Source organism: Drosophila obscura, unplaced genomic scaffold (assembly GCF_018151105.1).
Source record: "Drosophila obscura isolate BZ-5 IFL unplaced genomic scaffold, ASM1815110v1 contig_208, whole genome shotgun sequence".
Classification (NCBI taxonomy): Eukaryota; Metazoa; Arthropoda; class Insecta; order Diptera; family Drosophilidae; genus Drosophila; species Drosophila obscura.
In genome coordinates, this window is record NW_024542799.1 from 2,441,400 (window position 1) to 2,462,139 (window position 20,740).

At 45.9% G+C, this 20,740-nt stretch overlaps 1 protein-coding gene across 5 annotated transcripts; it reads left to right on the forward strand.

Annotated features, from left to right (window-relative positions):
* The first annotated feature begins 1,719 nt into the window (after positions 1–1,719).
* On the forward strand, positions 1,720–20,368 carry LOC111064869 (titin-like). 5 transcript variants are annotated; one of them, XM_022352688.2, is made up of 7 exons: positions 1,745–2,292; positions 7,749–7,880; positions 8,311–8,461; positions 8,588–9,540; positions 10,136–10,341; positions 17,387–17,737; positions 17,819–20,368. In XM_022352688.2, exons 1-7 carry the CDS (start codon positions 2,103–2,105, stop codon positions 20,102–20,104), a joined length of 4,269 nt encoding a protein of 1,422 aa, XP_022208380.2. In that variant the 5' UTR covers positions 1,745–2,102; the 3' UTR covers positions 20,105–20,368. The 5 variants fall into 5 exon arrangements, with proteins under 5 accessions (XP_022208385.2, XP_022208386.2, XP_022208380.2 ...); XM_022352693.2 differs by lacking the exons at positions 17,387–17,737; positions 17,819–20,368 and adding an exon at positions 11,342–11,643 and having other exon boundaries at positions 1,720–2,292; XM_022352694.2 differs by lacking the exons at positions 17,387–17,737; positions 17,819–20,368 and adding an exon at positions 11,372–11,643 and having other exon boundaries at positions 1,721–2,292.
* The last annotated feature ends 372 nt before the right edge of the window (positions 20,369–20,740 follow it).

Here is a 20,740-nt window from a genome sequence, read left to right on the forward strand (position 1 = left end):
CGACGACACTGGGCCTACAAGATTGCAGTTGTATCTTTTGTGTTGCAGCTCTGGAGTTGGTGTGAGGTTGGAGACCTGCTGTCAGTGGATCTGGCTGCTCTCACTCTCTTTCTAACATGATAATTGGACATGGAAGCCCCTGCATGGACATGCCAAATGGACATGGGAATGGGCATCGAGCATCGTGCAACGGACAGCGGGATGTCACAGGCCATCCCTGGCGACATCTCTGGCAGCCCTATGTCTCCTTAATTGCCCGTTACTGTCCGGCTGGCTGGCCTGTTCGAAAGTGAAATTGATTTATGGAATAAAATGTTCGTTCATCACGAATTCTACGCTAATTCCCTCATTCATTTTGTAATGCTAATCAAAATTCGATCAATGTGCGATGTGCCCATCGAGTGCGTTGACCAAATTGGATTGGGGGATTGTGGGTTGGATTTGGTCACACCCACTTCGCTTCCAACTTCGATCTGACAATATAGTAATATTTTGTGCAAACTTTCTTTTTGTTTGCTGTGAGCGACGACAGGTGTGTACCCGTCCCTGTGCCTGTCCCTGCCAATGTTTGAGAGGTTATCAGGCCTAGACAGGGCTAAGCTTATGACCAACAGACACATCTAGCATTAACTTGCGAATTGTCAGAGTCAATTGTCAATTAGGGATTTGCTTTTCATGGGTAAATAGCTAGAAAACTTTCATTTTTCATATCTCGTATTATAAGTGAAAATTAAGTTTGGTTTGCCGCCCCAGAATTTGTGAATGATGCAACACTGTTGCTGCATAAACTAAATGTTAACTTGATCAACAAACAAATGGACTATGCAATAGGCTAAAAAAAAGGTGCTAAGTATGATGAAAGCTGAGCGAAAGGGAAAGGTAAAAGTGGGCCACATTTGGGGCTTGGGTTTAAATATCTTGGCTGTTTTCCATTCAATGGGAAAACTACCTTGTGAACCCTGGACAGGGATTAGCATCTGCCATACCTGGATTTGCATCTTTCTGTCTCTAGTGGCGGCTGCCACGAACGACTTTCCAAATGACATCCATGGGCGCCCAATGGCAGTCGTCTGCATAATGAAACGAAGAGTTCAATTCGTGTGCTGCTCAATGCCTTGCATACGAGTATGTTGATGGATTAGATGGGGTTTTAAGGGGTCAAACAGCAAAGAAATAAAAAAGATTTAATCCATATCGCAAGCCTTGCCATCTCTTGTCTTAAGCGACACAAAAACTCTTTCTTCCAGTCAATGGAATGACACAATATCCACCAAATAGTTTCTTGGCGTGGCTGAAAATGTTAATTAAAACCCTACCAAAGGTCATGTCACAGTTCATTGGTTTACATATAAATATGCGGTGGGGGGGAACTCGTTAGGGAAACGATATGCGCATAGCGGACAGCTTAATTGATCCGCTTGTTCAGTGCATGCCACACATTTGCCAAAATCCAAGCAACCAGCGAACAGCGAACAGCGAACATCTAACAAGTCAATAGCAAGATCCAGCATTTGGCTTCATAGCCTCTATCGGCATTGGCTCTCTTGACCAGACCAGGTTCCGTGGTGAAACTTTCCAAAGAGCGCTTCGCTTTCACATTGCGCTCTCTTAAGCTAGCGCCGTCCCAGCTGGCAACTGGCAGCTGGTGTTTTTGGTATAAAACTTCTTACGTATGCGCGTCATGGCTTAATCTTACCTTGAACTTGGTCGTGTGCAGATCGCCGATCGCAGATCGCAGTAGCAGTGGCACCCACAAAAGCACAGCCCATCCAGCCATCAGGCGCTGTGGGGGAATTCAATTTAAATATCAACTGAAAAACAAGAGAATAATTTCGTTAAATTTCGGTTTTGGATCGGTTCGTTACGGTTTTTTGGATTCTTTTTCTTCATTCGAAAAATATTATATTAAAAATGGAACGAAGCGCCGTTTGTTCTTGTGCGTGTCGATAAAAAAAAAGTGTTCATAAATCAGTGGTTCCTCCGGCCAGTGGCCAGAGCGAGAGTTGACTTTTGTTTCTTCGGAGTTTTTGATTTATTCTAACGGTGCAAGTGTGTGACGTACCCAACAATCCATCTATCCATCCATCAGCATCCATCCAACAATGGACTGGCGGCCGCCTTCTCTCCATGCAGCCTGCTTGGGCCTGCTGCTCTGTCTGCTCCTCCTGACCACAGCGCATGCCTGGAGCTTGCCGGCACTGGCACCGGCATCGGCCTCCCTCTCCGTGTCAGTGCCAATCAGAGCAGTAGCAGCAGCTGCAGCTGCAGCACCTGTTCCCCGACGCTTAAATGGTAAGAAATCTCTTTAGAGATCGGATCAAATGAGTCAGCGGGCTGGCTAACAATCAGGCTGTCCGTCCTCTTTCGGCCCCCGACCCCCCCAAAATTGCTTTTGTCTGTGTGTTTTGAGGTTTTCTTTAATGTAACGAAAAGCCCCCAAACTAAAAACACAAACAAAAAACCTTCAAATGAAATACTTTTATTGCAGTGAAATTTCGGCTCATTAAGTTGAATGTGAGAGCGCTGGGCAAGGCAAAAATTGTTGTTTTGTTTAGCAATTATATAACGCAGCAGCGGACGAAAGTTTGCCAGCAGAATCAGCCATCAAGTGGCAAAAGATTTATGAGCCATTCGAGTGGTCACGGGAGGACAAGACAGCAGCCGTCTGCCAGGCACAAGTCCAGGCACAGAGTCCATCAATTGCGCGATGATGTCAAAACCCCCAACGGGATTTGCTTTAGCCAGGTGACTTTCATGGGCAATGCAGCAGAACAGCAGAAGAGCAGAACAGCACTGTGGCTTGGTGGTGGCACACATGGTACACATGCCACACATGAGGCATGAGGCTGTGCTTCTTTTGACTCTGTTACGTTATGGAGCGGATGACACTTTTTTGCCTTGCTGTTTTTTTGTTTCTCGTACAATTAGCAAGTGGCAGGCAAGTGCAAGAAGGCATTACCATTTACCAGAAAGAAGTACACCTCGTTATCGTTTAGGGCAACGCTCAGCTGTCTGTGTCTTTAAGTGTGTGCCCTGTAATATGGGTCATAACTAACTAAACCAGTACTAAGGCGGCCAACAGGCGGCAGCGCAGCGAAGGGCGTCCACGGCCAACAACGGGGTGGGTGTGTGCGGCAGCAGGTGGGTTGGAGGGGCAGAGTGTCGAGTCATTAAAGAACACGCAGGCTAAAAAAGCAAATATGATTTAACGGTTATTCGGTTTGTGATTAAGCGAATATCGAATACACTTGCAGTACGAGCACGAGCACGAGTACGAGTGCGAGGCATGCCCCAAAGAATTTTTAATGTACAAAATGAAAGTCTCTTTTGGCCCCCCCTTTGGGGCGGGTGTGGTGTGAGGTTTTAATAAAGTAATATTTTAAATTGTAAATTAAAGAGAGTTTGGTTGGTGGGTGGAAGTATGCGTCAGGCAGTTGGATTACTGTGGGGCCATGGCATTTGATTGTAACTGGAATTCATAGGTCAGAATGATTGTAATGTCACGTTAAGAAAAGTAACTGTTTATCCTTAAAGAAAAAAAAACTATAAAAACTCCACATTAGGTTTAAATTGATTCGCAGACAGAATTCTTTGTGCGCAATTCCTTTCCCTATTAAGTATTTTCCAGCACCTATGAGCAGCAATCACATGAATTATTCATGGAACTCTCTTTCCTCCAAGAGTAGCGCATCTGTGGCAGTGGCAGTGGCAGTGGCAATGGCAACAACCAAGACAGACACCAGCAATAGTACAAGGTTTCCTCTGCTACAACAGCGAAACACAAACAGAGGCGGCAACAGGCAGGCATTACCGGCAAGTCCAAACAAGTTGATGTCTTAGTTGTGATAGTATCTGATTCAGTCGCTGACCACACCAACTCAACCCAAAAGCATGGACAGGGGCAGGGGCAGGGGCAGGGCGAGAGAGCCGCCTCCATTTTGGGGAGTTGTACAATACAAATTGCGACGACACCAAAACAGACAAACACACACAAAAAAACTTGAAAAATGCTCAGTAATTGGGTTATAACCGTCATATTTGTATGTGAGAGTGAGTCGTTGCCTCGGCTCGGACACTATTTAAATATGCCTCTGCCTCTGGTCTGGTCGGATCTGGTGTGGTTCCGATCTGGTCTGGTCTGGAAAAACAAAAGCTAAAACAATGCCACTGGAAATGACTGCAAGCCTGCAAGCCGAATGGAATCCCATGGAATCTCACGCCTAAAACGGAGCGCGGCATTGGCGACATTTTTGGTTGAAGCGCAAAAATGAAAAGTGCCTGCCTGTCTGTCTGCCTGCCTGCCTGCTGCTGCTTCACTGGAATTCATGGAAATCTAATTTCATTTTTTAATTGCCGCTTGAGCATCCAGCGGCCTGCTCTGCCTGCAGTCTCAGGTATTGCCATAGTCATTGCCATTGGCATTGGCATTGGCATCTTTTCCTAGTTGGGCAGACTATTCCGTTTGACTTGGCTTAAAAGATGTACAAAACTGGAGCTACTCCATGAAGCTGTCACAAAAGCTGCATCTGCCGACGAGCTGTTTGTCGAGTGGATTTCTGCGTACGCCACTTTAGGAGCGGATTACAGTTTCAGTTGCAGTCGCCATCCATCGATTTGCGTACCCAAAGTGGGTCTCCCCATTAATATACATACATACATATGCACATATATGTTGTATGATGGTGTGGTGGCTCATGTCGCAGTTGTTGTTTGCTTGCTGTTTGTGCTGTTGTCTGTGGTTGACGGCTTCAATTCAAATTCTGCGCCAGATCGAAAAACCAGTGAAAGTTTATTAACGTTTCGAAGCTCAGCTCAGCTCAGCTGAGCAGAAGAGCTCACAGGTTTGTTTTTGTTGCTCGCTGGGGGTACGGGTACTGTTGCTGGCGGTAACGGTTAAGCTGAGCATATATTATATTGTTCCGACTTCTTTGATTTCTTTAATAGCCCATCAAAATTCTTTTGTAATAGACACCCAATTATACCCACTAGTAGATCAAGAGGCAGACAATGCCCCAAGATGGTTGCCCTAAGTTGGGTTTTCTCTATAGAGATTTAATGAATATTCAATAGAAAAGAATCGATTTGGGGATCTATAGTATGGGTGAAGTATAAGAGATTGGAATGATAGAATCTTATGGATTAATACAGCCAGAGAAAAAAAGACTTGAGTTTTAAATATTTACAGATTTCGATTTATTCCGATATTGGAAAATGTAAAAAGAAAGTGCTTCACTTACATTAATCACAACGATATAAAAATATTTGATTTAAATATATCTCATATTTAAATTAAAAGTATTATTATTATTTTGAAGTGTTTTAGATTTATGTTTAAATATGGGCCATACTTTTGATGTTTAAGGTAAAGTTACCTTCCATAAATTGTCGCATGTTTGTGTTTATTAATTTAAATTTATATTTAATATCTTTAATATCTACTCCGTAATAATATCTACTTCCTCCAAAATATCTACTCTCTCTTTCTTAAGGAAAAGGACCGTTTAAGGCTCCTTTCTCCTTTACTTTTCCTTTCCCTTGGGGAATGAGAAACTTTATGTAGCATTATTTAATGGGCATATTGATTTTTATATCTATATGCAAGTTGGAAATCTATCGAATGTTGAAGTATTCCCTTCACAATTTGATAGATCTATTGACCAAATGGTAGCCAAATATTCAGGTTAATTCTAGCTGCCCCATACTTAGCCACTAACTTACAACGATTCACTTTCCTATGCGGCCACAAATCACGCTCAATAACTTCATCTGGCAACCAAAATATGACTTGGAACGGATTCCGTTCATTGATGATTATGCTAATATTTTATGTGCTACTGTTATGGGAAGCCAGCAGGCAAATGCCGGACACAGTTAGCCTACATGGCCAATAGTCCAGCAGCAACAGCAACAGCAGCAGTTTACAGCTGGTGCTGAAGCTGAACGGAGCAGGCAAATGCGTCACCCGTCATCGAGCTCAGGCCAAGCATTGCCGGCCAATGCCTATAACTACTAAGTATACGAGGAGTACTCGTACCCTATAACCAAAAGCAGGGGGGACCACGCATAAATCTAAATTGCAGTGAAAGTTCATTTAATATTGGCCATCAGCTTGGGCCCCAGACATGCTCTGGGTCTAGGTCTCCGGCAGTGGCACTGGCACTGGCACTTGGTTGACGGTTGGCATTAGCATGCGACGCCCTGCCAAATGCATCAGGAAAAATAAGTGAAAAGACACCCAGCCCCCGGGCTTCGCCCATTGCCATCTGAAATTCCCCCACTAACAAAATGGCAAAGGAAATGGAATGGACATGGTCTTCTAAGGAGCTGCCAAAATAATGTGCCACATTTGCTGTGAAAAACAAAGACACCAGAGACACCCCAACCAAAGTTTGGACAGCTATCGAAGATGCTCGCTCGGCTCGCTCGCCAGGGAGTAGCACGATGCAGGCAGCTAGCTTTCTTTGAACTTCCCCAGAGTCGTTGTCGATTTCCCTCGCCTGCTCCCCCTCTCCCGCTCCCTTCTGCGGCATTCTTTGTGGCATTTTGGATGCAGCGTGGGTCGAACTTAACAGGATGTTTATCTCTGTGTGTTGGATGTCACCACGAATTACAAGAGGAGACAATTTTCCACAGGCCTTTTGGCCAGTGGCTGGTGGCATCCTCTGGCTTTCACCTGGCATTGAATTGTGCAAAAATTATTAGCCAGGCCTTGGGTCAAAGTACCCGCCATCGGGTACAATCGTCTGCCATTGAAAGTAAAATGAAGCCAAATACTCGCAGATTGTGACAAAGAAAACGAAACGAACGAGACAAGAGACTTGCTACCAAGAAAAAACATAACAAAAAGCCCACACGAACTGACATTACATTTTCGCCCCATCACGATACTTGGCGCTCCAGTCCGCTCCAATGTGGCAGCAGCAATTACATACGAGTATACGTGGCATGCCACAGCTAGGTCCTAATGAATTTAATCAGTTAATATAATTGCTCAATTTGCACACAAAAAACTTGACGGAAATATGGAAATTGTGTGTCATTAGTTTGTGGATGGGGGGGGACAAGAAAGTGTGAATGCCTCTCCGGCAGACCTCCATTGTGGCAGTCGCTGCTGAAATGCCACACAATAAAAAATTACAAATAACAAATTCAATTATTCGCAATTAAATGGCGGGTCTGGTCTCCGAATTAAAAAGCTACTTATGCTGTCCGGACGAACAGGCAGCAGTAATTTTAATTACTGTCGATCGGTGGACATTTTCACTCCATGTCTGATTGATCTCTAAGCAGCAACGGTACGGCACGTCGTTAATCGTTAAATGAAACATGGAACGTGCCACAAACAAGCCAAGGTCCGGGGGATGCTTGTTAGCACCAGCAGGAGGCCACCACAGAAGGTGTTGAGATGATTGTTGCAGTGGCAGTGGCAGTGGTCAGTGTCTGACTCTGCCTGCTTCCACCCATACTTTCACTCAATATTTGCAGTTGGAAAAGTCACAGTCACAGGTCTGTGAAGACAGCATGTTAACCAGCTAACCAGCCAGTAAGCCAAATTGGACCACAAATCCCACCGCTGGGACGAGCTATCGTCTCTGGTTTGGCCACATACGAGTCTGAAAGTCAGTCAAGCTGTCAACTGTGGACCATTGGTCGGTTCGTTTGCAGTTTTCCATCAAATATTTGCCCCCCCTTCATGGTGTGTGCCTCATATTTACACTGATCTTCAATGTTGTCTACTTTTTTTGCAGAGGTCTCGCCGTATTTGGATTTAGCCTTGTGCCCCTTACGTTCCGAGCCATGGACCTGTGCCCGCCAGCAGTCGGCCAGGATACTGGATTCCTGGGACGGTGAACTGCATGTCCAGTGGCAGAAGTTAAAGGGTAAGTTTAGAAATCATTTTTCCATGCAAATATTACCTCAAAAGTGGAGATTTGGAAAGGCCAAAAGTTGAATCTTCCATTGAGTTTATTTTCAAATTAAATTTAAAAAAAACAAAATACTTTTTTCCCACACATATGTGAGTGCAAAGAAAAGCTCCCAGCCAAAAAAGAACAGGGGAAAGCAAAATGTGGGTGAGGAGCAAAAAAAAAAAAGAAAGAAAACTCCCCTCTGGACACCATGGCGAGCATTTAGTGATCATTGAGTACCGATAATGCCACATCCTCAGGGGGAGTTTTCCAAACCAATTTCCACGCAATTTCTCAGGCAAAACACTCACAGAAAAAGTACCCACAACATTTACATGAAAAAGCAATTAAAAATAAAAACATTCCACTCATTTTTTTGGGTATTTTATTTGTTGGCTTACAGTCGAGGCCGATCGCCAGATGAATGCAACGATTGAGCGACGCGGCTACAGCACCTCGGAGCTGCCCCTGAAAGAGAAGCCATCGACGATACTAAAGAAAATTGAAATCGGCACGAATTATATGAAGAAATATCTAGCCGAAACCATGGACGGGTAAGTGGCTCAAGCCAAGCAGCGAAAAAACAAGTTGAATGCACGTTTTTCGTCGCTTTTTCGCGCAAGCTTTTCATTTCTTCCTGTTTTTCTACCCTCTTCCTTCCCGCCGCGTGGCCAAAACAGCTTCCTTGGCCGCGAATACGAGTATTTGCAGACCTCGAAAGCAACGCCAGATGATAGTGAAAACGACCAGAGTGGGGAAGACGATGATGATGACGATGAGGCGGATGCAGAGACTGCAGCAGACAGCAGCGACACCGCTGAGGAAGCTGACCAGGAGGACGCCGAAGACGCCGAAGACACAGAAACAGAAGGTGACGGTGATGGCGACGCCGACGACGAGGAAGATGCTGATGATGCTGATGATGATGCCTCAGACAACACAGCGGAGCGGGAGCCCGATGGTGGGGAAGATGAGGCGGACGAGGAGGCGGAGCCAGAAAGTGAAAATAAACCCATTTCGAGTGTGATCAGCGTACAGCCAGCAGAGCTGCAGGGAGAAGACCTCAAGAACACGGTCTTCAGCGAGGACAGCACCTCCACGGGTGCGGAGTTCATAGAGCTGCAGGATGGCGAGGAGACGGCCACGGGAGCAGTGAAGAAACCCAGCGGCAGTGGCAAGCGCAAAAAGGACAAAAAGAAGAACAAGAAGCGCAGAAAGAAGGGCCAAAAGGGACACGGACATGGACAGGACCAAGGACAGACACAGCCAGCCACATTGGTGGTGGTGCAGGCAGCGCCCGAACACCACGAAGTGGACTCTGGCCACGGCCATGGCTCGCATATCGCTAGCCACGGCCATGGACATGGCGGTGGCAGTGTGGAGCACGATGATGCCGGTTCCGGTTCCGTTTCCAGGCCTCACAAGCGAAAGCAGAAGAAACGCGTCAAGGGACAGAAGCGCAAGCGCAAGGGACAACACTCGAACAGCGGGACGGCGGTGGAGCACGAGCAGAACGATCTGAGCCTGGGACTGGGCCTTCTCGATGACCTGACCGAAGCCAATGACGAGCTGCTCGGCGGCGGTGGCAAGCGCAAGCACAGGAATCCAATTAGATATGGTAGAAGTAACGGAGGTGTGTGTTGTTTGCTGCGTGTGGTTTTAAATGACTTTTGCGCACCGTTTTTCAAGCACAACTTAAGTGCCCTTTCTATATCTAAGTTATGTTATACCCGGTGGTGGTGGACCAGAAGAGAAGGGATGGTATAGATAGAATATAATAGTAAACTCTAAACATTTAAATTTAGTTTTATGTACATTGATTTTAAATTCAAATTCAAATTTAAACTTTCGCTCACTGTTGAGAGCTGACTGCTATAAGTACACTGCTTCAAGCAGTGTCAAGCAGTGGAGTGACATAGCATTAGGCTACTGTCACTTTGCACATTTGAATTCGAATTTGAATTTAAAAGTTTTAGGGTTAAGTTTTTTGTTTTGTTCATTTTCGATTTATTGCCTGCTTTTGCTTGCCGTTACCGTTTTTTGTTACCGTTAACGCACTTGACGCGCACTGCAGTTCATACTAACAAACACCACCCTCCCAAGCGACAAATATATCGATATTTATTGTTGTTTTTTCCGTTCCGTTTTGTAGCCAAGTAAGTTGGTTGCTGATTCTACCTGGAGCAACAAAATAAAGCTAACAATTCTCCATTCCTTTCGATCTTTAGTTACCCGTGGCAAGAAGAAGAAGAAGAAGAAGGCCCTGGCCAAATTTATGCTGGTCGGCACCTTCCTGAAGGCCAAAATCGAGCTGCTGCTGAAGATCCTTGGCGCCCATCTGCAAGTCAAGTTCTTTGCCATTGCGCTCATTGGCCTACTGATCAACATTGCTCGCTTCTGGATCGATGTGAAACGCGGCAGTCCGCCGTCCAAGGTGAGTGGGGCGGGGCCAATAAGGGGAGCTAAAGCGCAGCTGTGTGGGCGAGTTAATTTAACCACCACCCCAACCGCTAGCAACGGACACACGACGGTTATGAGACCCAATATATGTATATCCTTGTTCTAAATGGATTTTCTGCACTCTTTCAGTTCTTAAGTCTTATGTTGAACAAGTCTTAAGGTTTTTTTATGTGGCAAAAGGTTTTGAAGCGGCCCCCGCCGCGTCTCCCTCTTAACTCATTTAATCTCTGTGTTTCCTACGCCCTTGTTCTCTGTCTCTATCTGTACCCACCCACACACACACACACACACACACCAGATGTATATAAGGATTTGTAAAATGCGTTTTCCTGCCAACACCCACGACCCGCGTTCTAACTATTCTCTAACTCTTTTTGTGGAGCATCACAGCTTTTGGTTTCCAGTTCCAGAATTTCTACAACAACCACCAAATCGAGTTTCAATCGCAAAACACACACCAAAAATGTGCCCGTATTCCATCCAGTATGCTAACAAATTCAGACCTTTTTGGTTTCAGATATGGTGGTAAAAATTGTTGGACAGCATCTTCCCACCCCCCGAAAACAGAACGTTTTCGGAACGTACAAACTCTAAAAAAATATACATAAGAGTTCACACTAATACCAGTACAGTTTAAGACCCAACCAAAACCATTTCTCCATAGAGTTTTCCTACAAACAAAAATGAAAAGAAAAAGAAATGAAACTGAAAATGTTCCCGTGTAAGTATGGGAGATGCCCAAAGGTGATGCTCAAGCATCCCAAGTTTCCATTTGACTTGGGATATTCCTGAAAAATCCCTGCCCTATATAACAACATACATACATACATACATATAAAAAAATCTCTGACACTGACATACACAGATACTTGATACCCAGACACACACACATACACAAACTCTTGGGCTTCTTTGGTACTTCCTCTGGTGTTTCTCACTTCACGCCACACGCGTTTTGCATATTTTCTAACTAGGTTGTATACGTTGAACATGCCCACCATCAGCACCACTATGAGGACCATGGCGAGGACTGGAGCGAGCCGGGCAGCTACTGGAAGCGCTCCCTGCAAACGGATCCATCCGTTGAGGATGTTGACTCATCCACGGACAGCTATCAGATCCGTACGCAGCATCAGCAGCAGCAGCAACAGCAGCCACAGGATTCCCATTATCTGGCCTATCGCAACCAGCAGCACCAATGGCAGTAGATACCCCCAGCACAGCCCAGCCCCTCCCTACCAACGCCTGCACTCCAATGGAGCCCAGCCACCCCAGAGACCCAGCACACACTGCTGCTTGCTGCCTGCTTAATTTATTGCGTCTGCTTATTTGATTTTATTTTGTATTATGATGCTGATTATTAAATAATCCCCCAGTAAGGTCCTAGCTCAAAATTAATCTTAGCACAAAGAAAAAAATGCCAGTAAGCCAATTTTAGTTGTAACCCTAGATGACCCTTAGTGCAATGCCCTAAATGTAAACTAAATTTTAAATTAATTTAAACTTTTTGATAGATGATTCGATTGAAAGAATATAATTAGTCTTAAGTTATTTATGCAAATTATTTATTATATTTATATGTTACATATACTATGATGCATATTAAACAAAAATCAAGAAAACATTGGCTACATCGAGGGTTTATTCTGCACAAATGGGAAAACCCAAAGTAAAAAGTCCATTCAATCATTTCCTGCCCCATTTTGGTGAGGTTCTCTACAATCAGAATGCGGTCAATTCTTGCGCTGAAATTCCAACAGAAATTTCACCTGTTCGTCCGTCGGTCGCCTTCGTGCATTCGATTCTAATTCTGTGGCCCAGTTCTGGAGCTCCCTGGCACCTGCTCCGTTATACCAAATAGGGGGCGACGTGCGCCCAAAATAGACGCGTCTCTGTGCGGCTCGTTAACGTTTTTTATTTTGTCTGGTTTTTTTTTTTTTTGGTTTGTTCTTCTTGTGGGTGTCGCTGAGCAATTTGCGCATGCGCAGATCGTGTGTCGAATGCTAAATGAATTTTTGACTAAAAGTTTTGACGACTCTGATGATTGTAATAAGCAATTAAATTTGTGTTTGACAAAACTCTGACAAGTGCGCTGCAAATTTATGGCTAATAAATTGTAAATATTTGCACTGTACGGCAAATAAACAATAGATTATAAGCAATTGTTAATTGCATTGTCAGAATTTACATATTGTGGAAACAGCCATGAGATTTTGGGAGTCAAAAAGAAAGTCAAGCTACAGCTTTTCCAATTTAACTTATATACAAGTAAAGTATTTCACCTTCACTGGCATTCTGGCACGTTTGATATTGACCTTGTTTTAATGGAGGGAGGCGCAGGCCCAGACCCAGGCTAATTGAAAAGAAAATCTCCTCCAATTAACATGCAACGTGGAGCAAAGCAAATTGACATGCCGCAACATGCGCGTTATCAAAAGCTGACTATCACCGCCCCCGGGCTGCCCCCTTGCCACTAGTATGATGGAGATTCGTGCAAAGAAATTCTTATCATTAGCAAAATTAAAATCAATGAAATTGCCCATAAAAATTCAATCAGACTTGGCCCTAGGCGTGGGAGCCCAGGGAGACCTATCAACCGATTCGAACTGGAACTGGCGGAGGCGGGCATGGTAGGTGTCTACTTCAAACGTGTGCAACATAATTGATCATCAGAGAAACAGAGAGAATGCTTTTTAGTTTAGTTTTCAGCACTTTCTAAACTCCACTTCGGACTGTGGTTAAATGTTTAATGTGGGCGTTGGGAGAGAGGTGTGGCCCCCGGCGATATATCATGCAGATACGATCTGTTCTCGATATGTTGCCAAAAAAAATTAAACACAGAACCGAACCCTCAATAATCAATTGATATTCCTGTTGCGAATATGTTTGCCTGCCCCGTTGGGGTGGGCGAATAACGGTCAACAACGTGCAGGGTTTGCAAAAAAAAATACAAAAAATATCAATGGTTTTTTTTTTGCGAGTTTTGGCAAAAGGAAGTGTTAGCGTCACGGATCGAGAAACGCGTGGGCGGGGCGGTGCGGGGCGTGTGGATCAATTCGAGAGTGTTTGGCGAACATTTCTAAGCGCGTTCCATTCGGTGCTCCGTTTGGTGGCTGCTCCACTAAGTGACAGGCGACGACGTGCCGCTGTCAATTGAACTGTCATTTTGGGCATTTGATGGCTTGATGTGGCCCCGCAATTGTGCTTAACGAAAACTTAATTAATTTAACTGCCACTAGAAAGTGGTGCCAGTGCCAGTGCACATCACGTATACGCACAGCAGACTCGGACTCTGATCCGTAGCAGCAGCAGCAGCTGCAGAAAAGTAGGCGAGTAGGAGTGGCCAATTCCAACGCCCACGTGTCTTCAGTGGCATTTAATTTAATTTTTTTGTGTGTGTTTTTGAAATTGAAAAGTGTTCATGATTTTCCATTGCAGTGCAATTTGCATTTTAGAAAGTTTACATGTGTTTGTGTTTATTTTATTCGCCTGCACTGCACCACAAATTCGAACGAAAGAAAGAGTCAAAATTAAGAAACATTTTCGCCTGCTGCATTTCTTTTCATCGATTTTTAAATAATGCTCAGGCTCAGGCACAGTCCCAGGCCCAGGCCTGGCTCCTGTGTCCGTCTGCTGTCTATTAATAATATGATTTTTCATAATTCCAGTCATGATTCTGCTGTAGAATTTCTGCGTCAGCCTCAACACGTCGCCCTGTTGTCAACGCGATTATCTTTGCCACGATGCGGTCTGGGTCTGGGTCTGAGGCCCCCTGTCCTCTGTCTTGTGTGTCCCGGGCAAACATTTCATGCAGAATGCATTTAAGCAATACTTTGTTGCCAAGTGCGCAAAAATACATTACATTACATACATATATGTATGTACATGAAGGCATGTTAATGATTATGTCTTAAGGGCTTGACTAAAGAGAGAGGCAACCAACAAGAGACCCCAATTCAATATGTCAATAGAGTTTCTGCCATACCATAACTTCCCATATTCCCCCCACAACTTTCAATGAGAACTATAGGCATTGCTCTTACTGGACATAACGAATTTTCCCAAAATATTCCACATTCAGCATTAGAGAGAACTACCCAGAGAACTTCGTTGGGGATTGCGTTTTATTACCAAGAAATTGTTTGTCCATTAGCATTGCTTCCTGCCTCAAGCACTGTCAAAATGGGTGACACAATGATGACTCTGCCTCTACATGGCATGGCAGAGCAGCCGAGCACAGATTACACTCGAAAGATTGCCCCCAGACGACGTGAGATTGCAATTTTATGTGTACCAAGTGGCATCTGCTCTGCTCTGCTCTGCTCTGCCTTACAGGCGACACACTACAGAACCCATCACAGAAATTCGTTAGGGTTCATTGGCACGGCCCTGGGGGGCTAGCGAGGGCTAACCATCCCAGTGGAGAAGGAGGATTATGCAACAAACGAAATATCATCATGCAGTGACTTTCACACAACCAAAACCCTAAAAAAAATACAACAACAAAAAATAACGCCAGTACCAAAACAAGCGAAGCCTATTAAGGCGCATTAGCAATTTAGAATGGGTTTTGCTACCATTTCGCCCCCAAAGCCCCCAAGTCAGAGCCTCCACTCTCAGCCACACGTAGCTGTGTGCGTGTGTGTGTTTGCGGCATATTACGCGACAATTATGAATTTCTAATTTGATGTTTAGTGCTGTCATTGGGTCCCTGGCTGCCCTCCTCCAAGCTTACCTTTGCCATTGCCTTTTGGGTTGTTCTATCAAAATCACGTACAGCGCACAAACAAAAAGCGAAAGCTGCAGAGGGCATTGCCATCGGAAATAGCTATAAAAATTAAAAAAAAAATAATAATTATTATCGTATTGCTTGATTAATTATGTATTATCTGCCCTGGCGCTAGTTAGTCAGTCCCCCCCACAGGCGGCTCTCATCAAAGTCAGACACAAACGTGTCTTTTTTTTGTTTGGTCTATCTTATGTTGTTCATCTTGTAAGTGGATTTGAGAGCTCCTGGCATATTAATGAGGCAGACATTAAGAGGAACTGATAAATTGTAGTTAAAGCTGCAGCTTTGGGCGGTTATTTGTTGGGATTAGAAGAAATTTATGACTATTACAATCTTAAGAGCTTCTACAATAAGATTTCTTGGAAGATTTATTCTTTGAGAGAATGAAATGAAAGTATCGATTTGTAGACTTTCCAAAGAAATTAGTATTTCGATTCATCTGAAAATATGTAGGGGAGGTTTAAGCACGGCAAAGACTATAGGGACCAAACTGTGGATCCCTGATTCGCTCTCGCCTAGCCTCAACTGATCAAACCTTTCGCTCTGTCATGGCCATGGTCATGACCAATCCTCTTTCTACCTTCATTCTTCGACTATGTCTTAGGTTCCACAACGAATGTGTTCCACACACCCACGTACACTCACACAGAGATACGCACAGGCAGTGGCACACACACCCACAGGGGGCCAAGCACTGTCACGTCTGCGCAGAAGAGCCAACAGTGTCGACGACAATAAGCAATTGCCATTGTAATTTGTATGTAATTGTGGACACACATATTCCGTGGGGTTTCATTGTGTGCGCATGCGCACACGCACCTGAACCTGTACCTGTGCCTCCGCTTCTTTGGCTTGTGTGGCTGTGTGCGTGCCTGTTTGGGGGTTTTCTCTGCTGTGCCTTTTTGCATTCTTAATAAATCAAAGCGAAGAATATATAAATTGGGTGTCGCATGCCCTGGACGGTCGCAGTTAGTATTTTCCACCCAACGGTGCCTCACAGGTGTGCAAAGAGCTCCAGCTCCAGCAATAAGACAGCAGCAGCAGCAGCAGCAGCAGGCAGTGCGAGTGCAAGCTTTTGGCCATAAAGAAATACTTAACGCTTGGATATCAATTTTTTGGATTAAACACAAAACACACAAAACACACACAAATATAAATATAAATAAATATATTTAAAACCTCAGCCCCTTTGGAGGATAAAAGTGCAATAATCAGTGTGTTATATATAGTGAGAAACTGAACTGGAAAATCATGCATAATATCATGTGGAAGACTGTGTGTGTGCTTCTCTGCCTAACGGCCACTTGCAGCGCAGGACCGCTGACCGCCTACCAGGTGAGTGTTCCCCCCGCAGACTTGCAGACAGCTCAACTTGACCATCCCACCCAGTCACTTCCGTTCCGTGTGGTGCTGCCAACGGATATGGGGAGGCAGAACTGTTAATGAAATGCCAAACTAAAGAAAACTTTAATGGGACACGGGACAACTGACTTCACTTGACTTGATGACTCCTCGACTCCACAGTGCGTCGTCTGCTGTTCTGCTGTTTTGCATACACGCATCTCCCATTGAGGGCTCGAACAGTTTTGTCTTTTGGCTTCGGCTTCGGCTATGGCTTATTTGGTATGCCAAGCGTTTAGCCAAAGACTTGGCCAGAGCTACACGTATTTATAGCCTGCAGCTGCAGTGGCCTCAAGCCGGTAAAGATTCGTTCTACCCAGAGAAGTTTGTGGTAGGGTTTCTTCTGCGATGAGTCAATCGATCACAACTATCTGGAACTTTCTGGTTATTATAATTGCAATATTACTGGACTGCCCAAAAGACAGGGAAAGTTTTTTTGTTTGGTTTCGAACTCATTAAAATGCAGCGCCCAAAAATAAATACAAATAAAACAAATCAATACGATTATGGCTTAAAATATGATGTGATAATATTCGAGCGATTCCATTCGAAAGTAACTACACTTCGCCCACCCCCCATAAAAGGGAGTCAGGTGGATTCATTCGTTTGGGTGTTTGGGCAGGGGGTGGCCGAGGGGGCGGTGTTAGGGCTTAAATTTTCACTTACGAAGCGGCGCGTAGACCAAAAACTAGAACACAAGTGAAATTTGAGCGGCTGAGCCCAGGGCCCCCTCGTCACGTGCTGGATCGTTCATTGGTTGATTGCTGATGCCAAGCACGTAACCCGTTAGCTGAATGTCTCTCTCTCTCCCTCTCTTTTTCTTTTGCAGAAGAGAAAAAACACAGCAGCGATAATGGCACGCGAGGATCAGGCACCGGCAGAAGTGCAGGAAGTCCAGGAGTTGCCAAGCGAAATGGAGATGGAGTCCGAGTCGGAGTCCGAGCAGGTGGCAGCCCCGGCAACACCTTTGGGCACTTTGACCCTGCCGAGTAATGCCACCTCCATACGGGCGGACATTACCGACAACTTTTCGTGTGCCAACAAGACCTACGGCTACTATGCGGACGTGGAGAACGATTGCCAGATCTTCCATGTGTGTCTGCCGGTGACCTATGCCGATGGCAGGGAGAATACCTTCCGTTGGAGCTTCATCTGTCCGGAGGAAACCATTTTCAGTCAAGTAGGAACAGTGCCAGCAGATCAGCGATCTCTCCCCCCACCCCTCTCTCTGTATTAGAGATTTATGATATTTATTTCGCAGGAATCATTCACGTGCATGCGTCGCGAGGACATGACCATCGAGTGCGAGGATAGCGCCCGCTACTACGAGTTGAATGGAAACTTTGGAGGAGCACCTGTGCAGGAGGAGGAGAAGCAGCAGGAGCAGGCAGCTGAGCCAGAGGAGCAGCAGCAGTCGGAGAAGGATAAGCAGCCTGTGGAGGCCGCACCCGAACCCGCACCGGCACCCGTTGCCCAGCCCTCCAAGCCCGTCAAGGTGCAGTCCAAGCCCAAGCCCAAGCCGAATCGCCGCAAGCCCCAGCCACAGAGAAAGGCGCCCGTCACAGAAGCTGCACCCGTGGCAGCCGAGACTGAGGCTGTAGCCGAGCCCGTGGCAGAGTCCAAGCCCGGCAGCAGTCCGCAGCGTTTCACCATGCGGCCACACAAGCATCAGGCTGTTGTTGCTGCCCCTGCCCCTGCCCCCGTGCGCAACGAACTCTTTGCCGGCATTCGCAAACGGCCAGCGATCTTTAACAAGCCAACGACCACACCAAAGCCCGTGGAGGAACCTGCCGTCACGGAGGCGGCCGTTGTAGAACTTAGCGAGCCAGCGCCAACTGTGCAGCTGCAAACGATGTTCGAGGATGCCGCACCTGTCCAAACCGTAGAAGAAGTCCGAGAGCCGGAGGTGCAGGCCTCAGAACCAGCGGTGGCCATAGCACAGCCGGAAGAAGCCACACCAGAGGGAGCAGCACCCACAAAGATTGAAACTGAAACCAGGCTGGAGGAAGTGAAGCCCATTGAGGCCATCGAAGAGATTCCCGCTGTTATTTTCGAGAGTTTGGAAGCAACAAAGCCACAGGATACGGAGGTGGAGAAGCAAAAGGAAACGGAGGAAGAAGAGACACAGTATACAGAGGAGAAAAAGCCAAAGGATACTGAGGAGAAGAAGCCAAAGGACACGGAGGAGGAGCAGCCAAAGGAAACGGAGGAGGTGAAGCCAGTAGAGGAGCAAACCAAGGAAGTGCCAGCTGTCGAAGAAGAAAAGGAAACGCCAGCTGCCGAAGAAGAGAAGGAAGTGCCAGCCAAGGTTGAGGAAATCCAAGAGGGAAACCGCAACGAGCCCGCCATTATGGAGTCCGACGAGGAAATCCTCAGCAACATTGAAGCCCTGGAGGCAGCCAAGCCATCGGATGCACCCGAGAGCATCCCAGCCACACCAGAGATGCAAGAGCACAGTCCCCTGGTGGAGCAGTTGCTCCTCGACAATAAGGAGACGCAGGAGTCACTCGGTGGCTTTAAGCCAGTCGATCCAGTGATGGCCGCCGAGGCAGAGCAGCTGATCACAGATTTCCTCAATACTCTGAAGAAAAACGAAGAGAAACCCGAGACTGAGCTGGCCACAGCAGCCATGGACATGGCAGAGATTCTAAACGAGAAGTTGGAGGAGCCCCAGGAGACGGACATTAAACAATCGCCAGATGTTTCCATTGAGGAGGCCAAGCTGCCAGAGCCCGAAATCGTTGACAAGAATGCCTCAATTGAGGAGCAGCTGCTGGAGGAGTCAGAGCTGCAGAAGTCACCGGAAAAGATAATGACCGACTCGCCCATTATAAACATAATGCAGTACAACCATCTGCCAATGGACTATCAGATACCCGTGCAGGTAATCCCATTGGAGCAGCAGATGCAGCCACAAATTGAAACCAACGCCCAGCCAGAGGCTTCACAGGAAGTCAAAGAAACAGCAGCCGTACCAGAGGAAGTCAAGGAAGCCGTACCAGAGGCTCAGACAGTCGAGGAAACCTCTCAGATTCAGCTGGAAACAGAGCCAGAGATCAAACCCGATGAGTCGCCCATCCACAATGATGATGTGGATGCGCCCCAGGAGAGCATAGCCACTGCTGCTTACATGCCCTCAATCAGCATCGATGATATTGTGGAGCTCGTGAAGGAGCGCTTGGATCAGACGCCCAAGAACGAACAGATGGCTCCCATGGAGCTGGTCATAACGCCAGGCGCTGCAGCTCCAATGACACTGATACAGAACCCAAAACCCGAAGCTCAGTCTGAGTCGGAGACGAAGTCTGAGTCTGAACAGGAATCGCAACCAGAACAGGAGTTGATTCTGCCCATTTACAAGCGCATTTCGATGGCCGAGCCCAGCATGTCCAAGGTGCAAACGTTGCCAGTGACTGTCAGCAAGGTGGAAACGGAAACGGAAACAGAAAAGGAATCCCAGCCCGAGGTGCGAGAGCCCAAGTCGCAGTCGCGTGACAAGATGGATGCCCGCAAGCGTAGATTTCTGTTCCGCGCCGATGCCAGTTAGGCATGTCTTCTAGCCAAAAGAATCAGCGAACGAACTGGCGGAGGCGCAGCCCCCTGTTCACGTCCTAGTTCCCTCCCCCCCCCCACCCCTCTCATTTGCACTTTTAGGCAAGTCTTAAATTAATTTAATATTCCTTGATTTCCTAGTTTTATATAGTCATTTCGCGGCACGAGAGTTGAAATTTAAGTTTAGAATTGTTGTTGTTCCAACGAGTTAACGAGAAAACAAATTCCAAAAAAAAGGAGAAAATTTGCAACAAAAAAACCTACAAATAAAAATTATAAAAATTAAAAATTTTCATGTCTATTTTTACTGGTGTAAGATTCAGCAATGTTTATGTCAGAGAGCAGTCAACTCTATCGTGCAATGGTTTGAGTGTCCTGTGTCTTGGCGAATCACATTCAACCTTTGAACGGTAGAGACGGACCAGCTAAAAAGCAACCTAAAGAAAGCCAAAAATAGGAATAGAGGGAAATCGAATTGTGGACTGTTTCACGTAGATTCATATCGTATTCGTAGGCACACGATATATATCTTTTAAAGGGTGCAACAGCCGTGTGGAAAGTCTTCGTCATTTGTTTCCCTACATAAATATCTAAAACGAGGAGGAGAACGATTTATGTTTCAGTGATCAAA